Source organism: Giraffa tippelskirchi, chromosome 4 (assembly GCF_054371585.1).
Source record: "Giraffa tippelskirchi isolate mGirTip1 chromosome 4, T2T-mGirTip1v1.2.pri, whole genome shotgun sequence".
Lineage (NCBI taxonomy): Eukaryota > Metazoa > Chordata > Mammalia > Artiodactyla > Giraffidae > Giraffa > Giraffa tippelskirchi.
Genome location: NC_137278.1, coordinates 115,040,185 through 115,065,864, shown reverse-complemented (window position 1 = coordinate 115,065,864; position 25,680 = coordinate 115,040,185). Strand labels below are relative to the sequence as shown.

Sequence of the window (25,680 nt, the reverse complement as noted above, 5' to 3'; positions counted from 1 at the left end):
CTTATAATTGTTTAGCTTATCATCTTCTATGGGAAATAACATTATTTTTAAACAACTATAAGATATCTTTCTATGAATTTACTTAGGAATTACTTTCCTGGCCATTTTCTCTATGTTTTGCTAATATTCACTTATTTTTAGTAACACTGGAGAGAAATTAAGGGATATGACTAAAATAACATAGACAATAGATTTAGATTCAGACTGAAGGCTAGTTGTACCATTTATTAGTTGGTGAGCTGAGAAAAGTTATTTAAATATTTTGAACAATCTCCTATTGTAGAAAACAAACAAAAATATTATTATTACTTTGAAGCACATAAAATTACAATTTTTCTAAGTCACAGTGGTTGACTATAAACAAGTCCTTATGCTTCCAATATCGCTTTCATAGAAATATGGCCAAGAGACTTATCACATAGTGGGCAGCCAAATTATGGGTGCACTTCTCTTACAGAATGACTTCCAGTTAATAGGAATTCTAGGTGACAGTGATGGACACACATGCAATGTCCTATATAATACTTGCCTTTTGGAAAGAATCAGGTGTTATAGCCAATCTGGGGTTAACATTGCCTTACAGAACATAATCTTTATACAAATATGGTTATTTTGACAAGTTCATTATATAATCACACATTTTGGGTTCTCCATTGATACATTTCAACTAAGTTACATCAAGGATACACATCATACTTTATCTATGGCAAACCCCATAGCCAAAGGAATTCATTTTTCTATATTTTTTATACATTGTTCTAATTTAGTATGACCATCATTACATCCTAACAGTCTGGATTAACTGGCCAGGAACAGGTACCTCAGACCCTATCTACCTCGATCTTCACAGGAGAACCAATTTCTAAAGGGTGAGAGAGACAGTTACTCACTGTGAGAGCAAGCAATTTCCCATAGGTAAGATGAGCAGGGATGTGGTCAGTCTTGGATCTCAATGATTCCATATACCAATGCTCTGCTTCAGGGAGCATGCTTAATCGCATGTACGCTTCACCTGACAAGAGAATCAAAAGAAAATCAATCTGATGATACAGTTTTCCAAGAACATTTGCAACAGCATCATATCACATGTTTATATTCCATACATTTTCAGATTCTGTGAGAAGTACTCTCATCCGCTATCTCATTTGATTCCCCTAAAGTCATCATCATGTCGATTTCACAGACGAGAAAACTTGTGTTCGACAAAATTAAGTGAAATGCCTAAGTCAAAAATGTAGTATGCAGTAAAGCTTTGATTTTTTTTTAATCTAAAAATGTCTAACTCTCAATCATATGTGCTTTGTCACCATTTCATTTTTTAAGGTTGGGTCTTTCTTATCTACAATCATTTGTTCTTTTTTATTCATACTCATTCTTTCCTTTACAAACTCAAGTATTTATAGAATAAATACTAAGTGGAGAGTATTATGCAGGACCTAAACAACAAAAGTTCAAGGTCCTACCCACTAAAGTTGAAAACGCTGTTGAGAAAGTAATATTAAATGAAGAAGTTAAAGGGAATTCCTTGGCGATCAAATGGTTAGGGCTCAATTCTTCCACTGCAGCAGACACAGGTTCAATCCCTGCAGAAGCAATGGGGCATGGGTTCGGTCCCTGGTCTGGGAACTGAGAGCCCATAAGTGATGTGGCCGGGGTGGGGTGGGGCGGGGGGAAGGAGCTACAAATATTTGGGATGAAGCATTGGTGCTAGATCTTTGTTTTTTCAGAAATTATTTGCATTTTATATTTTAATAAGTAAAGTAAAATGGACCAGTTTCTTTGGAAAATCCAGTGAATATGTGAGAATTATTTAGCATACCCATTACCAAGTGCAAAGTTAGTCTAAGGCCTTTCAGCCATCAGCTCTTATTTTCAACTTTTATAAATTTTGCCCACCAAATAGCTTTTCATTAACAGCCAAGCAAGAGAAAAAAATCAGAAATAAGCCAAAAGTGTATCAGTTGCCTTATCACCACCCGCCTCTCCTTTCTACACTTATAGTTTGAAAGAATATTCCACTTGATAGGATGATTAGATTGTAAGATGATTTGTGTATTTAAGTTAAATATTATAGTTATATTAAACATTTCAAATGTAGAAACTACTCAATTTCTGAGACCAAGCAACAAACTGGTGACCTGCGTTATTTTTCAAGCAGATTTTTATAACTGCTTAACTAATCACAATTGTGATAGCTCTTTCCATTTAGAGGAATAATCAGAGGCTTTTCCTAAATGTATCACCCACACTGGTTGTACATCTTTGCTTCAAAGAAAGAGCTAGCTTCCTTTTTTTTTAATCAAATTCTCTACATTACCACAGTGTTGTCAATACAAATATGTTTGATGAATTGAATTGATCTGCATCTTCAGGCCTTTTGAGTGCCCTTTGCTTGTCCAGTTAGTAAAAAATATTGGTGACAAATTACATGTAACATAAACAAAAATGTATGCACCACTCACACATCCATGTGTTTCTAGTTCTGAAAACAGTCCTTAAAGTATATTATCATAAAAATGATAGCTTAATTTTTTTTTTCCTAAAGCTTAAAATGTGTTTCCATTTAAGAAGAATTTGGTTAGACATTATCAAGTGCTCAGGTTGAGATGCAAGAAATACTGAAACAAAGACCAAAGACTAGAATAAAATATACAAAATACTCATAGTTGTTAAGAGTGGTAGGATTAGGTACAGATTTTTTTTTTCCTGTTTCTGTAATAATTATATTGTCTTATTATAATATCTCATAATAAGTAAAACACTGCCAGGCAGTTTTCTTTTTGCAATGTTGAATTAATAAACATTTCCAAATAAAGCAAACAGTAATTTTTCTTAGGGAGAGTGAAGCACTTCTTTATAATAAATATTAGATATGATTTATATAAAAAATGTAAAATTGAATGTTAAAAAATTTAAAGCAATTAATGATAAACAAAATTCAACTATCTGAAGTGGATTTTAAAGCCAGTAGAAATTTCAGAGTCAGAGCTGAAAGATGGGTCTGCTTTAAGAGGTTCTGTTTGGAATTAATCTGAAATTCTACTTATAGTCTTCAACTGCTCATAGATCACTTTTTAGAAGTTGACAATCATTGCATCTAATACGGCTTCTACTTGTAATTTATTTAAAAAAACAACAAATTTGTAGAACAGTAAGTTATCGGCACAGAGAAATTACAGGAGAATCCTAAGTCCATGGTGCTTTTGAGATTCAAATTTTCATATTTAAGTGGTTGATGTTTGAAAATCATTTCAAAAAGCATACTCCTCCTTTTTTCCAAGGCAGAAATCTATCATTATTAAAACTCATTTTGAAATGAAATATTATTAATTTTCTAACTACTTAACTTGACTTATTTTGTTCAGTAAGAAGTCATAAGCAATTTACTAAGCTATAAAGCTTGTGAGGTGGGAAAATATCAAAGGACCATAAGTAAAAAATATAATGTATTAATGCATCTTGGCAAGTATATGAAAAATGTAAATAACTAGCCTGCTTAGGTTCTATCCATTACAACTTAGAAAAACTTCATGTAATCATTCATTGTATCTCAGTAATAATGATGACAATAGCATTCATTGAATGTTTACTGTGAATGAGAGTAGCAAACTACAAGGAGAAACATCTGACTTACATATACTCACTCCTCCCATTCTATACCTTTGGGTGCACAGAAGGTTTTCTCACTTAGCCCCACACGGGTCCTTAACACCTCACCCTCATTCAGCCAGTACCAACTAACTTTCAGATTACGTTTGTGAGATGAAACATGTTTTCAGTCTCTATATTAGTTGCTCTGTATCTCATTTTTTTAAATTAAGGAATGTCCTTAATTAACCTGGATTTTACAGATGAGAAAATTGAAAAGCAGAGTAGTTAAATTAAACAACAAAACCCTAAATGTAGAAAGCGGCAGTTCAAACACAGGACGACCTGATCTCAGTGCATTGCTAATCTGTTGGTAGTGAACAATCAATAACTTTCCAAGTCTCCAGCTCAGGTGAAAATTATACTTTGTCTCACTCATGGGAAACAGTTTTTTAGCTTGTGATACACAGGCCATCAAGTTCATTTCACGTTGCCTTGAGCTTATCTATTGAATTAAAGGGGTAAGAGCAATAATAATCCACGGTTGACCTTTAAAAATGTTTCTTCCTCAAACTGGATTCAATTCTTAACAGGGAAATATGTAGCATATAAGATGTACTTTAGTTCTAAAGGTTAATCTTAACACAAAAATAGCCTATAAAATGGTAATAAAATCAAGACGCAAAACCAAAAATGCAAGAAAATAATCATAGATGATTTAAATGTGTTTAAAAGGCAATTCAATAAAGGTTCAGGCAACAAACAATATAAGCCCAAGTACTTGCTGTATTCCTGGCATGGCCAAAGTAGGAGCTTCATATTTCTCATTTCTAATTTATATAAGGGTCTTTTTATGAATGAGGAGGAGGCTCAGGAATAACAAGTGACCTTCACAGCTAATAATCCTATCTTAAAAGATTTGGGGACTTTCCGGACATGTCAGTGGTTAAGACTCTGTGCTGTCAATGCAGGGGTTGCAGGTTTGATCCCTGCTCGGGGAACTAAGATCCTACTTGCCATGTGGTGTGGCCCAAAGATTTTAAAAAAATAAAAGTTTGAATGTCTTGAAAGCCCATGCTTTTTGCCACTGCATCAAGCAGTTGCCAACCATATAAAGTTTATTACTTATAGAATATCCACTGAAGTATTAAATGTATTACCTTTATACTTTTATATTATTCTTACACTCTTAACTAGCATTCGTCTCATTTTACAAATGAGGTGACTATGGGTTACTGAGCTTAATCAACTTGTTCAGTGTTCAAAAACAAGCAAACGACACTGAAGGTTCAGATTAGAATCTCTCTCTTTCTACCATACCATTTAGTCCAAATATGTAAAAAAACTAGAGAAGAAATAAAATAATTGCAAAAAGTACCATTACTGAATTCAGTATTAGGAGAGAGAATGGTGTATATGTAATCCTTCGAGCTTGATTAAAATATTAAAATCATAAAAATGCCATAACGGAAATGATCACAGGAAAAGAAAGTTCAGTAAATTCAGTAAGGAAGAGAATGAAGATATTTGATTCGGAATAGGGTGCAGGAAGGTGGGTTAAGTCATCTTCTGGGGTACTGTAATTCTTCTTAACTTACAATAATAGAAAAAAAAAATGTTTATAGTACCCAGGAGGAAAGAAGCAATGATGAGTATTTTTCTTTCTTATACTACAAAAAAGATGACATAATAGAGGCACTTTTCATAAGAATTCAAAGATGTGCTGTGTGATGATATAGTGATCAGGTTCATCATCCAGATTTATTTATGCTTCACTCACAGACAAAGGGGATTTGGATGTCTCCAGGCTGGCTTCAGGCAGATATAAACCAGTTTCAGATGTAGAACAAATAATGTCACTCTTCCTCCCTAAAAACCCCTGAATCTAAATAACCCAAGCAAAGGCTAACTCCTTAAAAGAAAGAATACTAGATTATTGATGATGTAAGAGTCTAGATCTCAGTGATTCTCATGTTTCAAGTTACCAGACATCTCTGGCTTACAGAGAAAGAAGAGAGCATACAGGGGTATATATTACTGCTATCTGCTCGTGTTACCTTTTGTTTTTCCTGCTTTTACACAAAATAATACATTTCTATATTTCAGTTTAGATTCCTCTTTTTTTCCCCTTTTAGATTTATTTAGATAGAAGTGGCATAAAGCACTGTAAAAGTTTAAGGTATACAACATCATGACTTGACACATACTGTGAAATGATTACCACAATAAGGTTACTTGATATATTTCATATAGTATAGATATAACATAATATTTGTTTCCCTTGTTATGAGAATTTTGAGGATCTACTCTCTAAGCAAGTATATCATATAGCAGTGTTAACTACTATATGATATTGTACATCATATTGAATATTAGGCTAGTGCAAAAGTAATTGAGTTTTACATTGTTGAACTATGCTGTTTGGTATTGGAATACATTCTTAAACAAATGTGGCTATCTTATACATCATTTTAATGTGCACTTCTCACTTCAATTTTTTTTTGCTAACGACTTATTACTTGCTGTTAATTTTATATTTATTTTAGACTATATAAATGATGTTAGACAAAAAGCAAACTCAAGTGATTTTCTTATTCAAGTTCAAAATAGGTCATAAAGCAGCGGACAACTCTCAATATCAACAACGCATTTGGTCTAGGAACTGCTAACAAACGTACAGTGCAGTGGTGGTTCAAGAAGTTTTGCAAAGGAGACGAGAGCCTTGGAGATGAAGAGCACAGTAGCTGGCCATCAAAAGTTGACAAAGACCAGCTGGGAGCAATGATCAAAGCTGATCCTCTTACAACTACAAGAGAAGTTGCCAAAGAACTCAATATGGATCATTCTATGGTCATCCGGAAATTGAAACAAATTGGAAAGGTGAAAAAGCTCGATAAATAGGTGCCTCATGAGCTGACCGTAAATCAAAAAAAATCATCATTTTGAAGTGTCGTCTTCTCTTATTCTACACAAAAACAAACCATTTCTAGATCTGATTGTGACATGGGACAAAAATTGGATTTTACACTACAGCCAGTGGTGACCAGCTCAGTGGCTGGACCAAGAAACTCCAAAGCACTTCCCAAAGCCAAACTTGCACCAGAAAACAGTCATGGTCACTGCTTGGTGGTCTGCTGCCCATCTGATCCACTACAGCTTTCTGAATCCTAGTGAAACCATTACATCTGAAAAGTATGCTCAGCCAATGATGAGATGCACTGAAAACAGCAATGCCTGCAGCTGGTATTGGTCAACAGAAATGACACAATTTCTGTTGGGCCCAAAACAGAAAGGGCCCAATTTTTCTCCACGACAACACCTGACCACACATCACACAACCAACATTTCAAAAGTTGAACAAGTTGGGCTATGAAGTTTTGCCTCATCTGCCATATTCACCTGACTTCTCGCCACCTGACTGTCACTTCTTCAAGCATCTCAACAACTTTTTGCAGGGAAAATCTTCCACAGCCAGCAAGAGGCATAAAATGCCTTCCAAGAGTTCCCGAAATCCCAAGGCATGGACTTATGCTACGGGAATAAACAAACATCTCTCACTAGCAAAAAATGTGTTGATTGTAATAATTCCTATTTTGATTAATAAAGATGTGTTTGAACCCAGTTAAATTGATTTAAAAATCACAGTCTGAAACCACAATTACTTTTGTATCAATTTAATACATCCCTAGTATTTTGTATTATAACTGGAAGCTTATAACTTTTGACCACGTTCATCTAATTTCTCCACCCTCCAAATTTCCTATTTGAAAAAAAAACAAATTTTGACCACTTTTACCAAAAGTAGTCACTCTTTACTCAACTCTCACAGTAATTGTTAAATTTCTCTTTTTGAATTCTTAAATATGTATCTTGCATATCAATTTAGGTTAGCAAACATGGATAATGCACATAATGGTAAACCAAAAGTTTAATGAATGAATGCTGCCTTCTGGTACTTACAATCTTGTGACAAAGGGATATGTTTATCATATATATTTATCCTATCAAACTTTTCTAAAATTTGATTTTTAGGTGTACATGAAACAAATAATACAAAAAACTTTAAAAAATTTACCTCTTAAAATTTCAGTTAATCTGTGTTAAAAATGTAATTTCCTAGATATCATGTTTCAGAATGAAGAAAAGTATCACGGAAACAATAAAACATATGGTAAATGGCTGGGAGCAAAGTCACAGTGAACAGAGAAACATGAGTGAAAAAGGTTATGAAAAACAGAACTGCATATACCTTGCTATAATTTAAGGAGTTATGAAAGTTTCAGAAGTATGTTTGCAAAATACTGGGACACCAGCACCCTGGGGAGAAATGCTATCTTTACAAAAGGCCTCACATAGGTTACAGCAATTTTTTCTGGCCTCTAAAGAACAGGCATATTCAGAATATAGCCCCACGTGGCTTCTAGCAGATTTCCTCCTGCTGATAGGGTGAAAGCATCTCATTGTCATTACTGCAAGTGTTGTACGATACTTTGCCTCTAAGTTAGGCATTCTATGGTAATCTGTCTACTTTCCAAGCTTTCCCAGTTTGAGGAACAGGCTGGTTACTAAGGTAATCATTCCTTTCTTTAATGAGCACTTTACCCATCTTCAAGTTTGTTATTATTTATTTTATATATGTTACTGTTCTTTCCCTTAGAAACTAATTTTGCATAGAATATTAAAGTGAAATAAATACATTTTAATTAATTGACTTATTAACTTGGCTTGTCTCATCCTATCTGGTAAAATTACTTATAATTATGATGCAGCACTGAATTATGCTGCTGCTGCTGCTAAGTCGCTTCAGTCGTGTCCGACTCTGTGCGACCCCGTAGACAGCAGCCAACCAGGCACATCCGTCCCTGGGATTCTCCAGGCAAGAACACTGGAGTGGGTTGCCATCGCCTTCTCCAATGCAGGAAAGTGAAAAGTGAAAGTGAAGTCGCTCAGTCGTGTCCGACCCTCAGCAACCCCATGGACTGCAGCCTACCAGGCTCCTCCGTCCATGGGATTTTCTAGGCAAGAGTACTGGAGTGGGGTGCCATTGCCTTCTCCGACTGAATTATGAGTTACAAACAAAAAGAATAATAAGATGATCGGGTTTCTAATTCTTATTTTGCCATTAAAACTTTGTATGGTTGTAGACAAACAGGTTATTTGAAAGGGACTTAGTTTTTTTATTTCTTATTTAATTTAGTTTAATTGGAGGATTATTACTTAACAATACTGTGATGGCTTCTGCCATACATCAACATGAATTGGCCATAGGTATACATCTGTCCCCCCCATCCTGAACACCCCTAATACCTCGCTCTCCAACCCATCCCTCCAGGTTGTCACAGAGCACAGGCCCTGGGTATATTGCTCCATGCAGGAACTAGCACTGGTCATCCATTCCGTGTATGGTAATATACATGTTTCAGTGTTATTCTCTCAAATCATTCCACCCTCCCCTTCTCCCACTGAGCCTAGAAGTCTGTTCTTTGTGTCTCCATTGTTGCCCTGTACGTAGGATCGTCGGTACCATCCTTCTAGATTCCAGATATATGTGTTAATATACCATATTTGTCTTTCTCTTTCTGACTTACTTCACTCTGTATAATAGGCTCTAGGTTCATCCACTTCATTAGAACAGACTCAAATGCGTTCCTTTTTAAGCTGAGTAGTATTTCATTGTGCATATGTTCTACAACTTCCTTACCCTGAAAGGGCCTTAGTTTTACCATCTACAAAATGAGGAGCCAAGACTAAATAACTTTTTAATCTCCCAAATTTATAGACAAAGACTGTCCAGTAATCTGTATAGTTGTTTCATAAACCAGTAACAGTACCCCAGTTTAAGGAAATGCCAAATTGATGGATTTTCTAGACGATCTACTCAAGATTGACTAGATCAAGTCCTGATTATTCCTTTAAGTTTATTTTTAACATTTATATATTTATTATCTAATTATATCTACTCATTGCAGAAAGTCTGAAAGGTGGTACTTTTACTAAATCAAATGAATCCCATCAATCATAGATACTGATTAGTAAAATTTTGTTTTTCCACAATTTCTTTTAAACATTAAAAAAGTGAATTATAAGTAAAACATTTTGCTAGTTTTAAATATTTAGGTTCCTTCTAACAGTTTACTGTATTAAATAAAAATATGCTATATTTTCCAAAATTATATTTTCTCATTCAATATTAATTGTTTGTGTACTCAAATTCCCCTCCCATATTCTTGTAGGTACTAAACCTACTTTAGCAATTATCATCCTTTTCTTTTTTTTAATATACATCTTATTTATCTTAGAACACATATACAGCAGTGAAATCCTTGAACTAATGAAAATGCATATATTGTTGTTTTTGTTTTCTGGTTTCTCTTGTTTTTTTTTTTTTTTGCCTATACTGTGGGGCTTGTGGAATCTTAGTTCCCTGAGCAGGGATCGAACCCAAGCCCCTGATAGTGGAAGTAGAGTCCTAACAACTGGACTGACAGGGAGTTCCCCAAAAACACGTTTTCACAAATTTTTTCCACAAAAATTTAACAATCAATATTTTTAAAATTGTGAATCATTTTAATGATTTTAAGCCAGTTTTTAATTAAGACATTTATCTTTCTCTTATGATAAGCAAAAGACAGTTAACAGCTTTTCATATCAGACTACTTTAATTTTTACACACGCAAATCAGGTTGACTTTTCCTGTGTAAATTTATTACTATCTATTATGCACAAAAAACTATTCCCCACCATAGGGATCTATATTCCCCTTTAATTATATAGTTTCACTATTAAAATTAGCTACCTATTCCATATGAAATACATTCTGCCATGTGGTGTGAGGCAGATAGCTAATTTCATTCTTTCCAAACATTTAATCAATTTTCCTAGATCAACTTTTATAAAAACTCCTTTCCCCAACCATATTTAATTTCACTTTTATTATCTATAAAAAATTAATAAATTTTGATATATTTCTAGGGGCAAGTCCTTATAGCATCAAATTTAAGGGAAATCCTTGAAGCCAGAAAGGCTGGTTTTAAAGCAAAAAGAGGAAATGCAGGGGAAAAAACTGAATATGTGTTCCATTAAATTGATACACTAACCATGAGGAAAGAGGTTAAACATCAGTCAAAGTTTAAAAGGCTCCTAATACCTACTGTTAAAACATTTGATGTACCATCAAAATTTAACTTGAAAAATAGCCAGGAGCCTATGTCACTATAGCTCTTTTTGCAACTGGGTATCCTGAAATTCTCTAGGCTTCATCAATCTCCTTTACGCTTTCAAGGAACTAAATCACTAAAAATAATCAATTAACAAATGTTGGAGACAATCCCATAATATGCTCAGAATTTCCCAAAAAAGAGAAAGTGAGACTCTCCGTGTGTGTCTGTGTGTGTGTGATCCTCTCCCTCCAAATATAATACTATCCACAAGATAATCACAATAAAATAAAATGGTTTAATAGAACTGAAATTTAGACTACTAGAAATATATGCAAGCAAGTTATAAATTGTGCTGAGAAAAACCCAAAGTTTACTCCAGAGAGAAGAAAAAAGAATGAGTGAATGTAGTACTAGTTTGGGAAGAATTAATGAAAATAATAGTATTCAGAAAAATAAGATATAAATATTTGCAGGAAACCATCAGAAAAGTATAATAAAAGCATTTTTTTACTTTATACACATCTTAGGAATACACTTCATATGTATGGATTAAGCAACATGACTCTATAATATGTAATGAATAATGTATTTTATACTATAAATTTTTATATGAATGTTAATCACTAAGAGAGATCAGAAATTTAAAAATTCATCCTATTTTTAATGAATACTTAAAAATAAGATTCTACAAACAGTTCATAGAACCCCATGCTCATAATTACATGTTTGGAGAAAAAAAAAAGACTTGCAATTTGGGACAAAACTCTTCATGTTCTATTTTAATGCTTTGTTTAATCTGAATATGACAATAACTTTTATCATTACAAATAAATCACAACTATATAACAACTCATGGGGGAATTAAGTGAGATTTTCTTTTAGAAAACAATCTTTCCCTACCTATTAGAAAAAACAAATATAAATATATACACAGCAAAGGACATACAGTTAGTAATGTATTTAATTTTAAACTTCATTTGTATTACTGGTCTATTCTAAATATGTGCAAATTATCGTTTTCTCAACACTGATTTTTAGGACTATATTTTTCATATATGATTTTTTCCTTCTTCATTATTATGTCTATTTCATCTCAATGTCATTAAAACTGGCATCTTTTAAGAATGCCAGGATTTGAAATTTAGTTAATTTTCCAACTATAGCATAACAATACATTAATTTTCTAAGAACAACTCCACTGATATTTATTAACCGAGTAAAAGATTCACTCCATGGAAAGTACCCAATGAAAGAGCAAATTATACATGTTTTTTCTCATTTACTTCTACTGAAGCCTCAGAAAACATATTTTTAAAGTAGAATATATTGAAACCATTTGGGAATCAGATAATAAGGGTATAATTAGGTATTAATTTGAGTATATTCATTTCTTTATGACTCAATTTAAAAATAAAGTTTTTAAGCTTCAGTCTTTTCCTTTACCACTAACCTGGCAAAAGTATGAATTAATGTAACAGGTGGGCTTGTGTGGTTTTAATAGCAGTGAATATAATCAACTGTCTCATATTTCCAGGAAAGCAAGCGACATCTAGACCTAAGCATGATCCTTCAGCAACCATAATACTGGCATGAAAATGTTCAAACTCCCCATAGGGACCATATATCTTCTGGTCTTAGGTTTAATTGAAACTTTAAACAAAATATATTACCTATTTAATGCAGCTGAACTGGAGGCGGGCCTTTGTAGTGTATAGACTAATGCCTAGCAAATTAATGTCTGTAACTGTAGTATGTAATGTAGAATTTAAATCAAGCGTGAATGGTAAAAAGAGGGAAAAAAAAACACTACAGTTTTATACTAAGAAATGAAATTTTAGGAGCAAACTGTGTACATACATTTTATATATTTATTCTTTTTGATAACACAGCCAAAACCTCATGATTTCCTTATCTTACTGGCTCCATAGCTTACAAAGTGAATTTCTAAAATGTCCTGGCATTGGTCTTGTCCTTTCTCCTGGTCTTGTCTCTTCTGATGATGGAGAAATGAAAGTTCAATGAATAGATTTAGCTTAAAAATTCAAAGTTAATATTCTTTCTGGAGGTAAACAAATCAATAGGTAATCCAGTTATATAGTCATATCATATTTGAAAGGCTGACTCATAGATTTTTAAGAGTGCCAATGGAAGCAATCATAAGAAAATCACCAGAACTCGAAACAGGGGAAGCAGGTGGTATAAAAAGCTTAACACTACTGGAGTGTTAATGCTTCCACACTTGAAAGATGTGAAGCTCAAATCTCACACAGTAAAAAGCCATCTTTTCACAGTCAGCATGCTAAGTGACTTGAGCATTTCACTTAAGAACCACCAGTCATAGAAGAAAAATTAAGCATGTAAACCATCCTTTGAGAAATTTACTCTGAATATTTCTAAATATACTCTGAAAAAAGTGACGTAAACACATACACACACATAGATACACACACTGGAATAATCCAACAAAAAGAAATTAATCAGCTGAAAAGCCAGCCGTACAGAGGCTGAGAGAAAAACAGACTTCTTTGACAGCCAGCCTACTAACTGAACTCAGCACAGAGTTTACATCCTTCAGGTGAGTTAGGATAAATTTACAAGTGAGAATTTTGGTGTTTTGTTTTCAGGAGGTGCATTTGACATCTTTGTCAGTTCTCCTTACCTAAACGAGAGTAAGGAACCTAAAGTTCCCTGATAGCCATTTATGATACAACTTTCTCATCCCACAAGTTTACTTCTCAAAAATACAAATTTTAAAATTTGTGTAAGCTTTTTAATCTAAAAAAATGCCCCAATAAATTCATTGTGTTCTTGCACCATTCTCACTAGCTCAAAGTGCGGAAATTTCACAAAACTGAAAATTAAGTCACAAAATTTCTTCTTTTATGAAACAATGAGAGAAGAAAGCATCTTTTCAATCTTAAACCTATGTAAGTAAAAGACTTGTTAGTTGCAGGCTGATGGAGGAAAATATATTTTCCAGTACTGAGCTTTGATTTTATAAGTAACAGGGGTGTGTACAAAAAGAGATCTAGGAATTATCAGAAATAAGAGAATCAAAGCAGTATTTTCCTAGGAGATCAAAATAAAGGCAAATAAGTTAATAAATAGCAATGATTATTATCATGCACTTCCCTTGGAAGAATGCAACCACTCACTACAGTAAAAGCATTTTACCCAACACAGACATTCATTTTTTAAAAAGATAACAAGAATATATATGCAAATTGGGATAATAGTATCACGTTAGAAAAAAAGGCTTGAGATTTTCATTGGTTTGTTTTGGTTTGTTTGGCAAGTCAACATAGCATAGCCTACATAGATATAAACAAAATATTCTTGAGGCTACAGTAATACAATTATCCATTTGATTCATAGCCATTTACTTATTAAGGAAAGATACTAGAGTTTTAGACTAATCGTGAAATCACTTAGAAAGTTCTACGAGAGCAGAAACTATATGGACTATTTCAATTTCATCCCACCACCACCTCTATATCCTCCCCCCGACTCAGTACTTGTATCTTAAAGATTTTTTTCTTTTTGCATACAGATTTTTCTAAACATAGTGACTGCAGACTTCAACAACAAGGCATTAACTCCAGACTCTTACTCTATGAATACATCATGCCCTTTTGTTCTCAAGATATATTACCAAGATGAAATGGCCCAAATTGCTTACATAATTAAACCCAGCAATCACTTTGCATTAAGAAAGCCAAGTAATTTTAAACAGTAAATAGGCTTAAAAATGACCTTTGGGATTGGATTCATACTGATAAAATTGAAACTTACAACCTAATTTAGTTTTCCACAATCTCTTAGGATTATTCAACAACAATGCTTAAGCATACACAATAAGGGAAATGAAGAGAAAGAAGAGAAAAAAATGAAGGCAGTTAAAAGTTATCCTACATATAAAAATTTTTAATATCTTGTATATTTTATACATATGTGATGAAACAATTTTGTAGGTGTTTCATTATTTTTAAGATGAAAAGGTTTTTAATATATATTTGACAGGGAATGATATCTATATCCATATATCTATATAGATATGTCTATATGTAAATATAGATATTGCTATTGTTCAGTCACTCAATCGTGTCCAACTCTTTGCGACCCTGTGGACTAAAGCATGCCAGGCTTCCCTGTCCTTTACCATCTGCATATGCTAGTTTTTATATGGGTAAAGATAAGTTATTTGACATAGTAAAGAATGCCAGTTTTGGCAAGACTGCTAAATAGGAAAAGCATTTAAATTTAAACCAGGAAACTACACTTCTGTTTGTAACACAAACAGTGCAATCGCAAACAGATCAACCTAACTCTTTGGGTGTGAATTTCTATCATATAAAACAAAAGATTACATTAGGAGGATTTTAAAAAATATGAATCTTCTATCTCTAACATCCTATGATTCTAAAAATCATTTACAATTTGAGAAGAAGAGAAATTGAGAATCAATAAAGGCCTACAATGGGTATCAGAATAAAAAATAATTTCAGAATAAAGAGTAATTTTGACTAAGTCTAGGGGGAAAAATATGTAATGACAGGAAAAGGAGAAAAAACACTAAATATGATGATTTCAATTTAGAGGGATTACTGTATTAATGTAATTAAATTAATTGGGCACTAACTAAGTAGTTAGTTAGCTACTACTAACTAGTAGTAGTTAGCTACTACTAATACTAAGTAGTAGTAGTTAGTTAGTAGCCTAAGTAGGCTGTTTCACTTTTGGTTGATACTGCTACTGCTAAGTCACCTCAGTCGTGTCTGACTCTGTGCGACCCCATAGATGGCAGCCCAGCAGGCTCCGCCATCCCTGGGATTCTCCAAGCAAGAACACTGGAGTGGGTTGCCATTTCCTTCTCCAATGCATGAAAGTGAAAAGTGAAAGTGAAGTCGTGTCTGACTTTTGGTTGATACAGTTAACGATAAAAGAAGGATTTTGACTGTGGTTGTTGAAAGATAAGGAAAAATGGACTTCCAGAGAAAATACAGCACTTATAGATAGGACAGAACTGAATAGAATCCACATTGGTGACTCCAGAGCCATCACAATCTCAAAATTGTATCTATATAGAAATTAGATTTACATTGTTAATACAGAAAGAACTGCTAGAGAATACAATTAGTGACTTCTGGAGTTTAAAGCCCACAGAAATGATAATGATTACAAAGGAAGATAATATTATGAACCACTGACTAGACTGGGCATTTGCTCCAATATTCTTTACCTACATTATCTCAATCAGTTCTCAGACACTACCATTACAGGCACCTTACGGATGGGGAAATTCAGGCTTCAGTTAAGTAATCTGTCCAACTTCACTCAGCTACAAAGTGCTAAAGCCATAAGTTGAACCTGGGGTCTCTGAATCCAACCCATTTCCTCTGAAGAGGAAATACAGAAATGAAGTCACACAACTGGCTAGGAGCAATTTTTTTATGATTTGGCCTCTTAATAATTCATGTATTTTCATACCTTACTAATTATAACTGCTGCCTAGGTAAAAGTTTAATTTTTGTTTATAAACATGATATATAGCATCTTTTAAAACATGATTTGTACCTGCTTATAAATTTACTTAATTTTAGATGGGACACAATCCTCAATTATTGTGACTTAATCATCTTGATGCTATGAAATCAAAGAGAATAATGAAAATGTCTATGTAGATTTTTATGTCTAAAGTAGATTTTTAATTTTACGTATAAACTGCCACAATAAAAATTAACCGTCTTATGATAAAACATGGAAAATTTTAAGTTGGGATAGCAAGTTAATCAATCTTGTTATTTCTATTAATACACAAATTCAAAAAATAGGCTCTTTTGATGTTCAGGGCAAGTCAACTACTAGCATGCAGCAGGGAGTGATGTTTTTCATAAAATGTTCAAGGGAAGGGAAAATACAAAGGACCAGAGTGTGTGTTTTCTTTAAGCAGCTGCAATGAATTACGTTATTAAACAAATAATAGAATTAAAATACAATTGTATTTTTTCACACATATTCTTTTATTTCTCCTAACCTCTCCAAATATAAGAAAAAAAAAATGTTTGCATATACACATGCATGTGCTTGGGGGTAATGGTCTTCAAGGGGTAAATTAATGAGCCATGAGAAAAATGAATACTTGCAGGCTAAATATAGCCAGACATTAAAATCCATCACTGATCCCTAAAGGGCACCAATAATATGCAAATATAAGAATTAGAAAACATATTCAAGGCTGTTGACAAACTTGATAGGATAATCAGCACATGCTGACAGACTAATGAAACTGATGAACCGATAGGGCAGTTTATCTCCTGGGCCACTTTTTTTCTTGTCAAATGAAGGCTAATCAAAATGTATTAGGAGTTAAAGCCAACACTCAGAGGATATCACCCATTGATTAGGAGGTGAACTTACTCTCAGAGAAAATTATAGTTTCGTGAACAACTGAAACTGTAAAACCTGGTCAGCTGACAGACCATCACATAAAATTAAACAGAAGGCAGCCACTATAATTATGGAAGAAATCTGAAATTTTAAATTATATTGAGATTCTCCCCTCGCAAATTGTTAGAGGGCTTTGCAGAGTCTGGGCAAAGCGGCTCCCTCCTTCTATGATGGAAAATAAGACAAAGGACTAAGTAATCACTCCAGGGACACACTTATCTTTTGCTGCCTATGAGTGCTCAGCATCTGTGTAACCATATGAGACACAGATCCCAAGGTAACAGCTGAATTTTCAATCAAATGTATTTACATAAAATAATTGAATGAATTTTTGAAATTGTTCACTATAGTGAATACCACACTTCCTATTAACAATGAAGATGCCACATGTAGTCTATCGTCAAGGAGCTGAGTCCTTTCCTAATTTAAAGAAAAAGATCTTCATTGATAATCAAGGAAAATTGGGAAATAGTCCTTCCTAAGCATTAGTGTTAAAAACAAAATTATAAACTAAAACCAATATGCCTCCTTAGAGAAAACTAGAGAACATAGTTCTTTCAATATTCACTGTGAAATAAATAACCATCCAGTACTAACACAGAAAAGTTCATTCAACTGATACATCTACATATTCTAGGTACACACTCTATGGACATGTACATTTCACCTGCGTGGACAGAATGATAGTAAAATGTCAAATAGTAAAAGGTGTGAATTTGCTACATAAGATGGTAAGGACAAGAGTACATTGAAGGAAGCTAGATTTTATCTTTTAGTGATAATATCCAAGAGAAAAATAGCAGCAACTAAAAATACTTCAGTGTCCTCTTTAACAGGAGCATTAAATCACCCCGCTGCTGTCCAGGCTAACTAGGGGCAGGATTCAAGAGACAGATGAATATATTAACCTCTTCCAAATCATTTTTTTCTTTCTTTTTGCTGAAATGTGCCTTGTTCGAGCTCTAAAACATTTCTAAATTTTCTTTTGTTTAAAAAAAAAAAGTAGAAGTGAGTGTCCTTGCCAGGCATATATTTTCTAGTTAGGGAAGGCATGGGATTTTTTATGTGTACTCAAAAGCCATACGGCTACGATCAGATTTCTCAAATCACAGGATACAGAAGTATAAAATAATCCTAGAAACGATTTAGTCACATATAGTTTATATACATGAAGAAGGCCTAGAAATATTTTTTAAAAACTTAGCCAGGTTTAATGAAAAGAAAATTTGACGTTTAATTTGTACTTTGGAGAAAAAGAAATATTTGATTTGAAGACAAAAACAGCCCTCTCACTTCTCTCCCCTATCTAGAAACAGCAACGTTAATCAACAGGACATCTTAAACTTCGGGGATTCTTTTCAAGAGTCACATACTGAATAGACAGTTTTTAGGTATGTCCATGATCAAGTAGCTATGGTAACAATTTACTATGAGATTGTCATGGACCAATCACAGGTTATAGGCAGATTTTATTAGAACTCTAGTTCTTGACCTCTTGCACCTAGAAAACTCTATGCCCTCACTTGCATACTTTCTGGAAAACTGAGCTAATTACACAATGTAGAAAAAGGAACAATTGTACTAGAACATTTATACTCTTCACAGTATTGCTTTTACTCTAAAATAATACCCCGGGGGGGGGCAAAAAAAAAAAACCTCTTGTGAGCCAAACCTTTATCAGTGCAAACCACACAAGTTGGCTCATTCTCATCTATTGTAAGCATCAAAATCAGGAATCTCTATATCACAGCATGGTTATTTTTGAAAATATTCTGATTAAGAAAATAACATGATCAAAAATTATCAGAAATTTGATAAACTCATCAAAATCTATATGTACTTTATTCATCATTTGCAATCTCAAGAATCTAGCTAATATTTGATACTCACTTTGGTTTATGAGCCCCTTTTCAACTCTGGGATCCAGCCAATTTGTTGAGAATCACTATATTAACAATATTTATTTGCTCTTAGAATAGGTGTGCTTTGTGAAAATTTAAATGTGACATCCAACTGTAAATAGGGTTTTTTTTTTTTTAGTGAGGATTAAAACATGATTTATTAGAGATCCATTTAAAACAGGTACAGGTTTTAATTTTCCCACAGATCCCTGAAATATCAATTAAAATATTACTATTTTACTTACCCATCATGTTGTACAAGCTCTGTGGGGCAAATTGCCTAGGCATTTTCTGAACTGCTTCCTTGTATACACTAAGGGCATCCTAATTTAAGAAACAGAAAAAGAAATAAAGTACAAGGCTATTCACTGAAACAAAATAACAACATCTTTCCAAAATTAAAATATCCCATTGCTCTTTCTAAATGGTTCATTAGAGGAAAATTCAACTGACTTATTCTTTGATATCAAATTACCTCAATTTCATGAATAAAATCATTCAACCCAGTCAGTGAAGGTTATATAAAAAATCAGTTTAACAAGGAGTCAGATGTTACCAATACTCTTTAAATTTCTCAATTCACATAGATTATGCAATAAAAACAACTAGAAAAATTTATATTTTGGAGTCACCCATAGTCCTCTAAAATTCGTCATTATTTCAAGTCAAGCAATTAAGTACAATCTAAATAAAATATCAACTAATCAATCTTCTAGCTACTGAGACATACTGAGATCATGAAATGCAATTATTTTTGAAATTGCATCTTTATCCTCAGATTCCAGTCTTAAAATATCATGTGAGAGTCTCTGGGGGAGTGGTTTGAGAAAGTGGATTGTGGTATCGAATGGGAGAGACAAACCCCATGAAGGCAGGCTTCATGTGAGAGATAAGGAACACAGGACTAAGTACAAGTCCTGACTTCCTGTACAAGATCCTGTATCCATCACTTTTCCCCTCTTCCCAATTCAGAAAAAAATAAAATAGTTTTCATTGCATTCTGTGTTTAAAAGAATAAAAAGAAACAAGTAGGATTTATACCAAATCACTTAACATGCAGAGTATAAAAAAATGTATTTTTTAACATCAAACAATGAATACAAATAACAATAATAGCATGTCTTAAATCATAAAATCAAAGAAATGGTGAGCAAACGACTTGGACAGTAACGTATGTTATTTCCCTTTCATAAGGAGTCATATTACTCTGAGAAAATCATAGTGAAAAAATCTGTTTTGTTTAAACAGAGAGTTTTTACCAAAAGAATTTCCCCATAAAACTCTTTTATTAAAATACGTATTAGCTTCTTAAATTATCAGTGTTCCTACAATGAGATCACAGGTAGAAATCATTGAGACCAGATCAGAACAAGGGGGAGGAACAGGGCAGATAGGTTCTGGCCTGACCTCATAGTGTCCCTGCTCATGATAGAGTTTCCCCAGGTTGTACAGACAGCTGGTGACCGAGCTCTTATGGGCATGAGGGTCCTTTAGGTTTTCGTCAGGGATCTCAGAACACTTCAGGAACGTGCGTCGGGCTTCTTCTGTCTTTCCTTGGTTCATTAGAATAATACCCGTGTTTAAATATGCAGCTGAAGGATAAAAAAGTGGAGATATAAATGAGAGAAGATGATGTACACTGTGGAAACAATAAAGCTATTTTTACTTCAACTTCATTTTAATGCATTATTTCTGATTTTAAAAGAAAATCAAGAAATGAACCTCCAGGGAACAACAAACATACAAAAGAACAATAATGTAGTACAAAGTACAGGTATCATTAATATATCTATATATTAGGTACTACTAATATATAAACATACTAGGTGTCACTAATATATATATATATATAAATAGTCTCTGCCTTCAAAGTGTCAGAATATTTTGAGCTTAGAAACTAGATGAATAAAAGTTGCATGTTTCTTAATGTATCAAAATGATAATCAGACACCAAAACATTAAAATTGAGAGAGATGTACTTGTTAAAGGCTCTTAATTTGACTGGAAAGTATTCAGAAATAGAAGTATCATGTGTTTTAACCCATGAGACTTTAGGTCACCATTTTCATGGAGAAAGAAAGAGATATTTAAAAAGGACTTGAATATCACTTACAAGCCAGTGTAGGCCTGCTCCCAATCGCCAATTTATAATAATGTAGTGCTTCTGCAAACCTGCTGTTCTCTTGTAGAAGTAACCCTCTGCATGAGGAAAATAGAAATTTGGAGACAAGACAGTATTAGTATACATAAAACCACAAATTTTCATTTTATATTTCAAAAATAAAAATGGTTAATGGGGTCATAAAAATGACCTGGTACTATAAAAATAAATTCTGAATAGAAGGAAATGATTCCTTGGGAAAGAAAATGTTTAGAGAGGTATCAGTTGCATTTATGTTGCATTAGAAAGTATTAAGAAGTATTTTTTAAAAGCCCTTTACCCCTCACTGAACTTTCCCCTTTCCAGCAGTCTTTTCTCTCCCACTAGAATTACCAACCACTTGCATTTCTCCTCGGAACATGGACAGTTTTCCATCATTTTAGAAAAGAAACTTGTCTAAAGCCCTAAGCTGAAGCTCCAATACTTTGGGCACCTGATGCATAGAGCCAACTCACTGGAAAAGACCCTGCTGCTAGGAAAGAATGAAGGCAGAAGAAGAGGGTGGCAGAGGATAAGATGGTTGGATAACATCACCGACTTAATGGACATGAACTTAGGCAAACTGCAGGAGATAGTAAGGGACAGGGAGACCTGGCGTGCTGCAGTCCACAAAGAGTTCGGATACAACTTAGCGACCGAACTCTCTCTCTCTATCTATCTATATATATATATAACTGAACTATATATATATATACAGACACACACACACATTTAAACCTAAGATGCCTCTCCCATTGGCCCTATTGCCTGGGAAATACTGGCCCAAATCGCCCAAAAAGCAACAGGTAACCTGGGTCAACAGGATAGAGTTGGAATCTAATCAGATTCTATCAAAGAACACAGACTGAAAGCCATACACATAGTTACTTCTTTATTATTTGGATTTGGCCAAATAAGCTTGAATTTCAGAACAGTGAGCAAATTTCAGCTCCCCGTTGTGAGACATGCTTTTGTCTACAGACCCTCAGACTCTATGCACCTCCCTAGGAGGCTGCTTCGGCAGTGACTAGCCACGTGGATTATCCCAGCATTTCCAGACCCTGCCCTCATGACCAAACTAAGAATCAATTACTATGATGTCTGTGAAAATACAGTGTCAGGGACCTGGGACTAAGTTCTGAAAGCTCTCACAAGGGGCTCTGTGACTTGTCTTTGCTCTCTTAAAATCAGCAAGTGTCTTACAGACATTTGGCACCTCTCTTGGACCTGAGTACTACTGTCACCAGCCTCAAACTGCAGATTCCACTTGCCAGCTCCCAAGGTCTTCAAAAGGCAGTAAAATGGAGGTTTGAAAAATGAGAAGCCTACTGGTAAAAACTTGTCATTTTGTAGGGTATTTAAAATACTCCGCTTATTATTTAATGGGCATGATTGAAAAATAATGAAGTAAATCATTTTGAAATTAAAGTTGGTTCACTTGTTTTATTAGCCTAGATTAACCTCATTATTTCTATTGTTAAAAGAGCCGTGTGAATAGATGAAATCACTTCAAATCATATTAAGAGTTACATATTCACAGAACGGTACATATCTATTAAAACTTTAGAGCAACAATTTGATTGCAAAATTGATATGCTTTGCTGTTAAGTACACTTTTCTGCTGCCGGGTACAAGGGAAAACAAAGCTTCCTGCAATATTCAAGAGTCTGTGAAAATGTTCAGTTGTCTTTAAAAGCAAGTAAAATTGATAAAGAGAAAGAACACTTATATACTTTACACAAAAAATAATATCCTTTATAAAAATAATTTCCTTTATAAAAATAATTTAGACAAAATGTTTTCCAATTAACTAAACTCATATATATTATCTCATTTCAGAAACTTGTTTACAATCTTAAGTGTCTTTTCTTTGAGGTTCAGATAAAGAGGCACTTCTCTGATAAAAAGCTAATGTCATCAGAGGAGAAATTTATCTTAACCGGGGTCTTCCCACTTTCCTTAGGAATTCAAGTTCTTCCATGAGCCGCTCCTTATCCAGTATCTTCAATCATTTTCCCCACTGCAATTTCCTTTCCCTCAAGACTAGAAAAATGTTTGTTTGCCTCTTAGCCAAGGGGAGAAGATAAAACCTTACCACCTTATCATTCTTGCTTCCAGCTCTTTACTTCTTACTGTCATGCTTCCCTCCAAAGTCAGATTTTTCTTTCATAATGGTCTGTGGTGTGTATATCCAATGACTCAAATCCCACTTACCCCTAAATCTGATCTAGGCTCTTTCCTAGAATTCAGCTGAAATGTCATAATCAAATTTCCACTAACAATTAAACTCCCCAAAGAGTCTGCCTATATGAACCACCTACTCAACTGTAGCATTTGTGACTATTAAACCCATTTTCCTTCCTGAAACTGTGTTTCCTTAGCTTCTGGAAAGTTGGTCTTCCTTAGCTCTATATCCCTGAAACTATACTTCACAGTATGAAGAAAAGCACATCTTTATTCATATATTCTTTTAAAAGAGGTTGATAATTCACAGATCGTTGTCTTTTTCTCCTTTTCTCGATAAGCACAGTCTCTGCATGACAACATGCATACATCCAGCTCATATGCTGACTGTTCTCAGTTCTAAAAGAGTGATTTCTCCCCTGACAGCCAGATCTGTTGAAAATCCAGCACCTTACTCAGCCATGTCAATCTAGGTGCTTGCTAGAATTTCAAAACCAATATACCCAAAACCCAAAAGCAGTATCTCCCACTTAACATTATATAAAGAGATAAATGAAATAGATAAAAGAAGGAAAAAATCTTCCCTCAGCAATCAGCACCATCATTCAAGCCACTGCCTAAAATCAGGAGCCTGGCTATCACTCTTGACTTTTCACTCACTCTCACAATCCCAAGTTTCTCACAATCCCAGGTTTAAAGAAGCCTCCAGTTCAGTTCAGTTCAGTCGCTCAGTCTTGTTCGACTCTTTGCGACCCCATGAATTGCAGCACGCCAGGCCTCTCTGTACATCACCAACTCCCGGAGTCTACCCAAACCCATGTCCATCGAGTAGGTGATGCCATCCAACCATCTCATCCTCTGTTGTCCCCTTCTCCTCCCGCCCCCAATCCTACCCAGCATTAGGGTCTTTCCCAATGAATGAACCCTTCGCATGAGGTGCCCAAAGTATTGGAGTTTCAGCTTCAACATCAGACCTTCCAATGAACACCCAGGATTGATCTCTTTTAGGATGGATTGATTGGATCTCCTTGCAGTCCAAGGGACTCTCAAGAGTCTTCTCCAACACCACAGTTCAAAAGCATCAATTCTGCGGCGCTCAGCTTTCTTCACTGTCCAACTCTCACATCCATACATGACCACTGGAAAAACCATAGCCTTGACTAGACGGACTTTTGTTGGCAAAGTAATGTCTCTGCTTTTAAATATGCTATCTAGGTTGGCCATAACCTTCCTTCCAAGGAGTAAGCGTCTTTTAATTTCATGGCTGCAATCACCATCAGCAGTGATTTTGGAGCCCCCCAAAATAAAGTCTGACACTGTTTCCACTGTTTCCCCATCTATTTCCCATGAAGTGATGGGACCAGATGCCATGATCTTAGTTTTCTGAATGTTGAGCTTTAAGCCAACTTTTTCACTCTCCTCTTTCACCTTCATCAAGAGGCTCTTTAGTTCTTCTTCACTTTCTGCCATAAGGGTGGTGTCATCCGCATATCTGAGGTTATTGACATTTCTCCCGGCAATCTTCATTCCAGCTTGTGTTTCTTCCAGCCCAGCGTTTCTCATGATGTACTCTGCATAGAAGTTAAATAAGCAAGGTGACAATATACAGCCTTGACGTACTCCTTTTCCTATTTGGAACCAGTCTGTTGTTCCATGTCCAGTTCTAACTGTTGCTTCCTGACCTGCATACAGGTTTCTCAAGAGACAGGTCAGATGGTCTGGTATTCCCATCTCTTTCAGAATTTTCCACAGTTTACTGTGATCCACACAGTCAAAGGCTTTGGCATAGTCAATAAAGCAGAAATAGATGTTTTTCTGGAACTCTCTTGCTTTTTCGATGATCCAGTGGATATTGGCAATTTGATCTCCAGTTCCTCTGCCTTTTATAAAACCAGCTTGAACATCTGGAAGTTCACGGTTCATGTATTGCTGAAGCCTGGCTTGGAGAATTTTGAGCATTACTTCACTAGCATGTGAGAGGAGTGCAATTGTGCGGTAGTTTGAGCATTCTTTGGCATTGCCTTTCTTTGGGATTGGAATGAAGACTGACCTCTTCCAGTCCTGTGGCCACTGCTGAGTTTTCCAAATTTGCTGGCATATCGAGTGCAGCACTTTCACAGCATCACCTTTGAGGATGTGAAATAGCTCAACTGGAATTCCATCACCTCCACTAGCTTTGTTTGTAGTGATGCTTTCTAAGGCCCACTTGACTTCACATTCCAGGATGTCTGGCTCTAGGTGAGTGATCACACCATCATGA

General features: G+C 34.6%; 1 protein-coding gene across 20 annotated transcripts in view; it reads right to left on the bottom strand.

The window, feature by feature from the left end:
- TMTC2 (transmembrane O-mannosyltransferase targeting cadherins 2) overlaps positions 1-25,680 on the bottom strand; it is a 416,895-nt gene that overhangs the window by 124,575 nt on the left and 266,640 nt on the right. For all 20 annotated transcript variants that reach the window (XR_014083335.1, XR_014083337.1, XR_014083332.1 and 17 more), the window contains 4 exons: positions 21,210-21,295; positions 20,504-20,688; positions 19,342-19,420; positions 891-1,012 (listed from right to left, as the gene is read on the bottom strand). Coding sequence is in view for 11 of the 20 variants with exons in the window: in XM_081594871.1 (XP_081450997.1) it covers positions 891-1,012; positions 19,342-19,420; positions 20,504-20,688; positions 21,210-21,295 (472 nt within the window). In the remaining 9 variants the exon portion in view is untranslated. The remainder of the gene's footprint in view (positions 1-890; positions 1,013-19,341; positions 19,421-20,503; positions 20,689-21,209; positions 21,296-25,680) is intronic.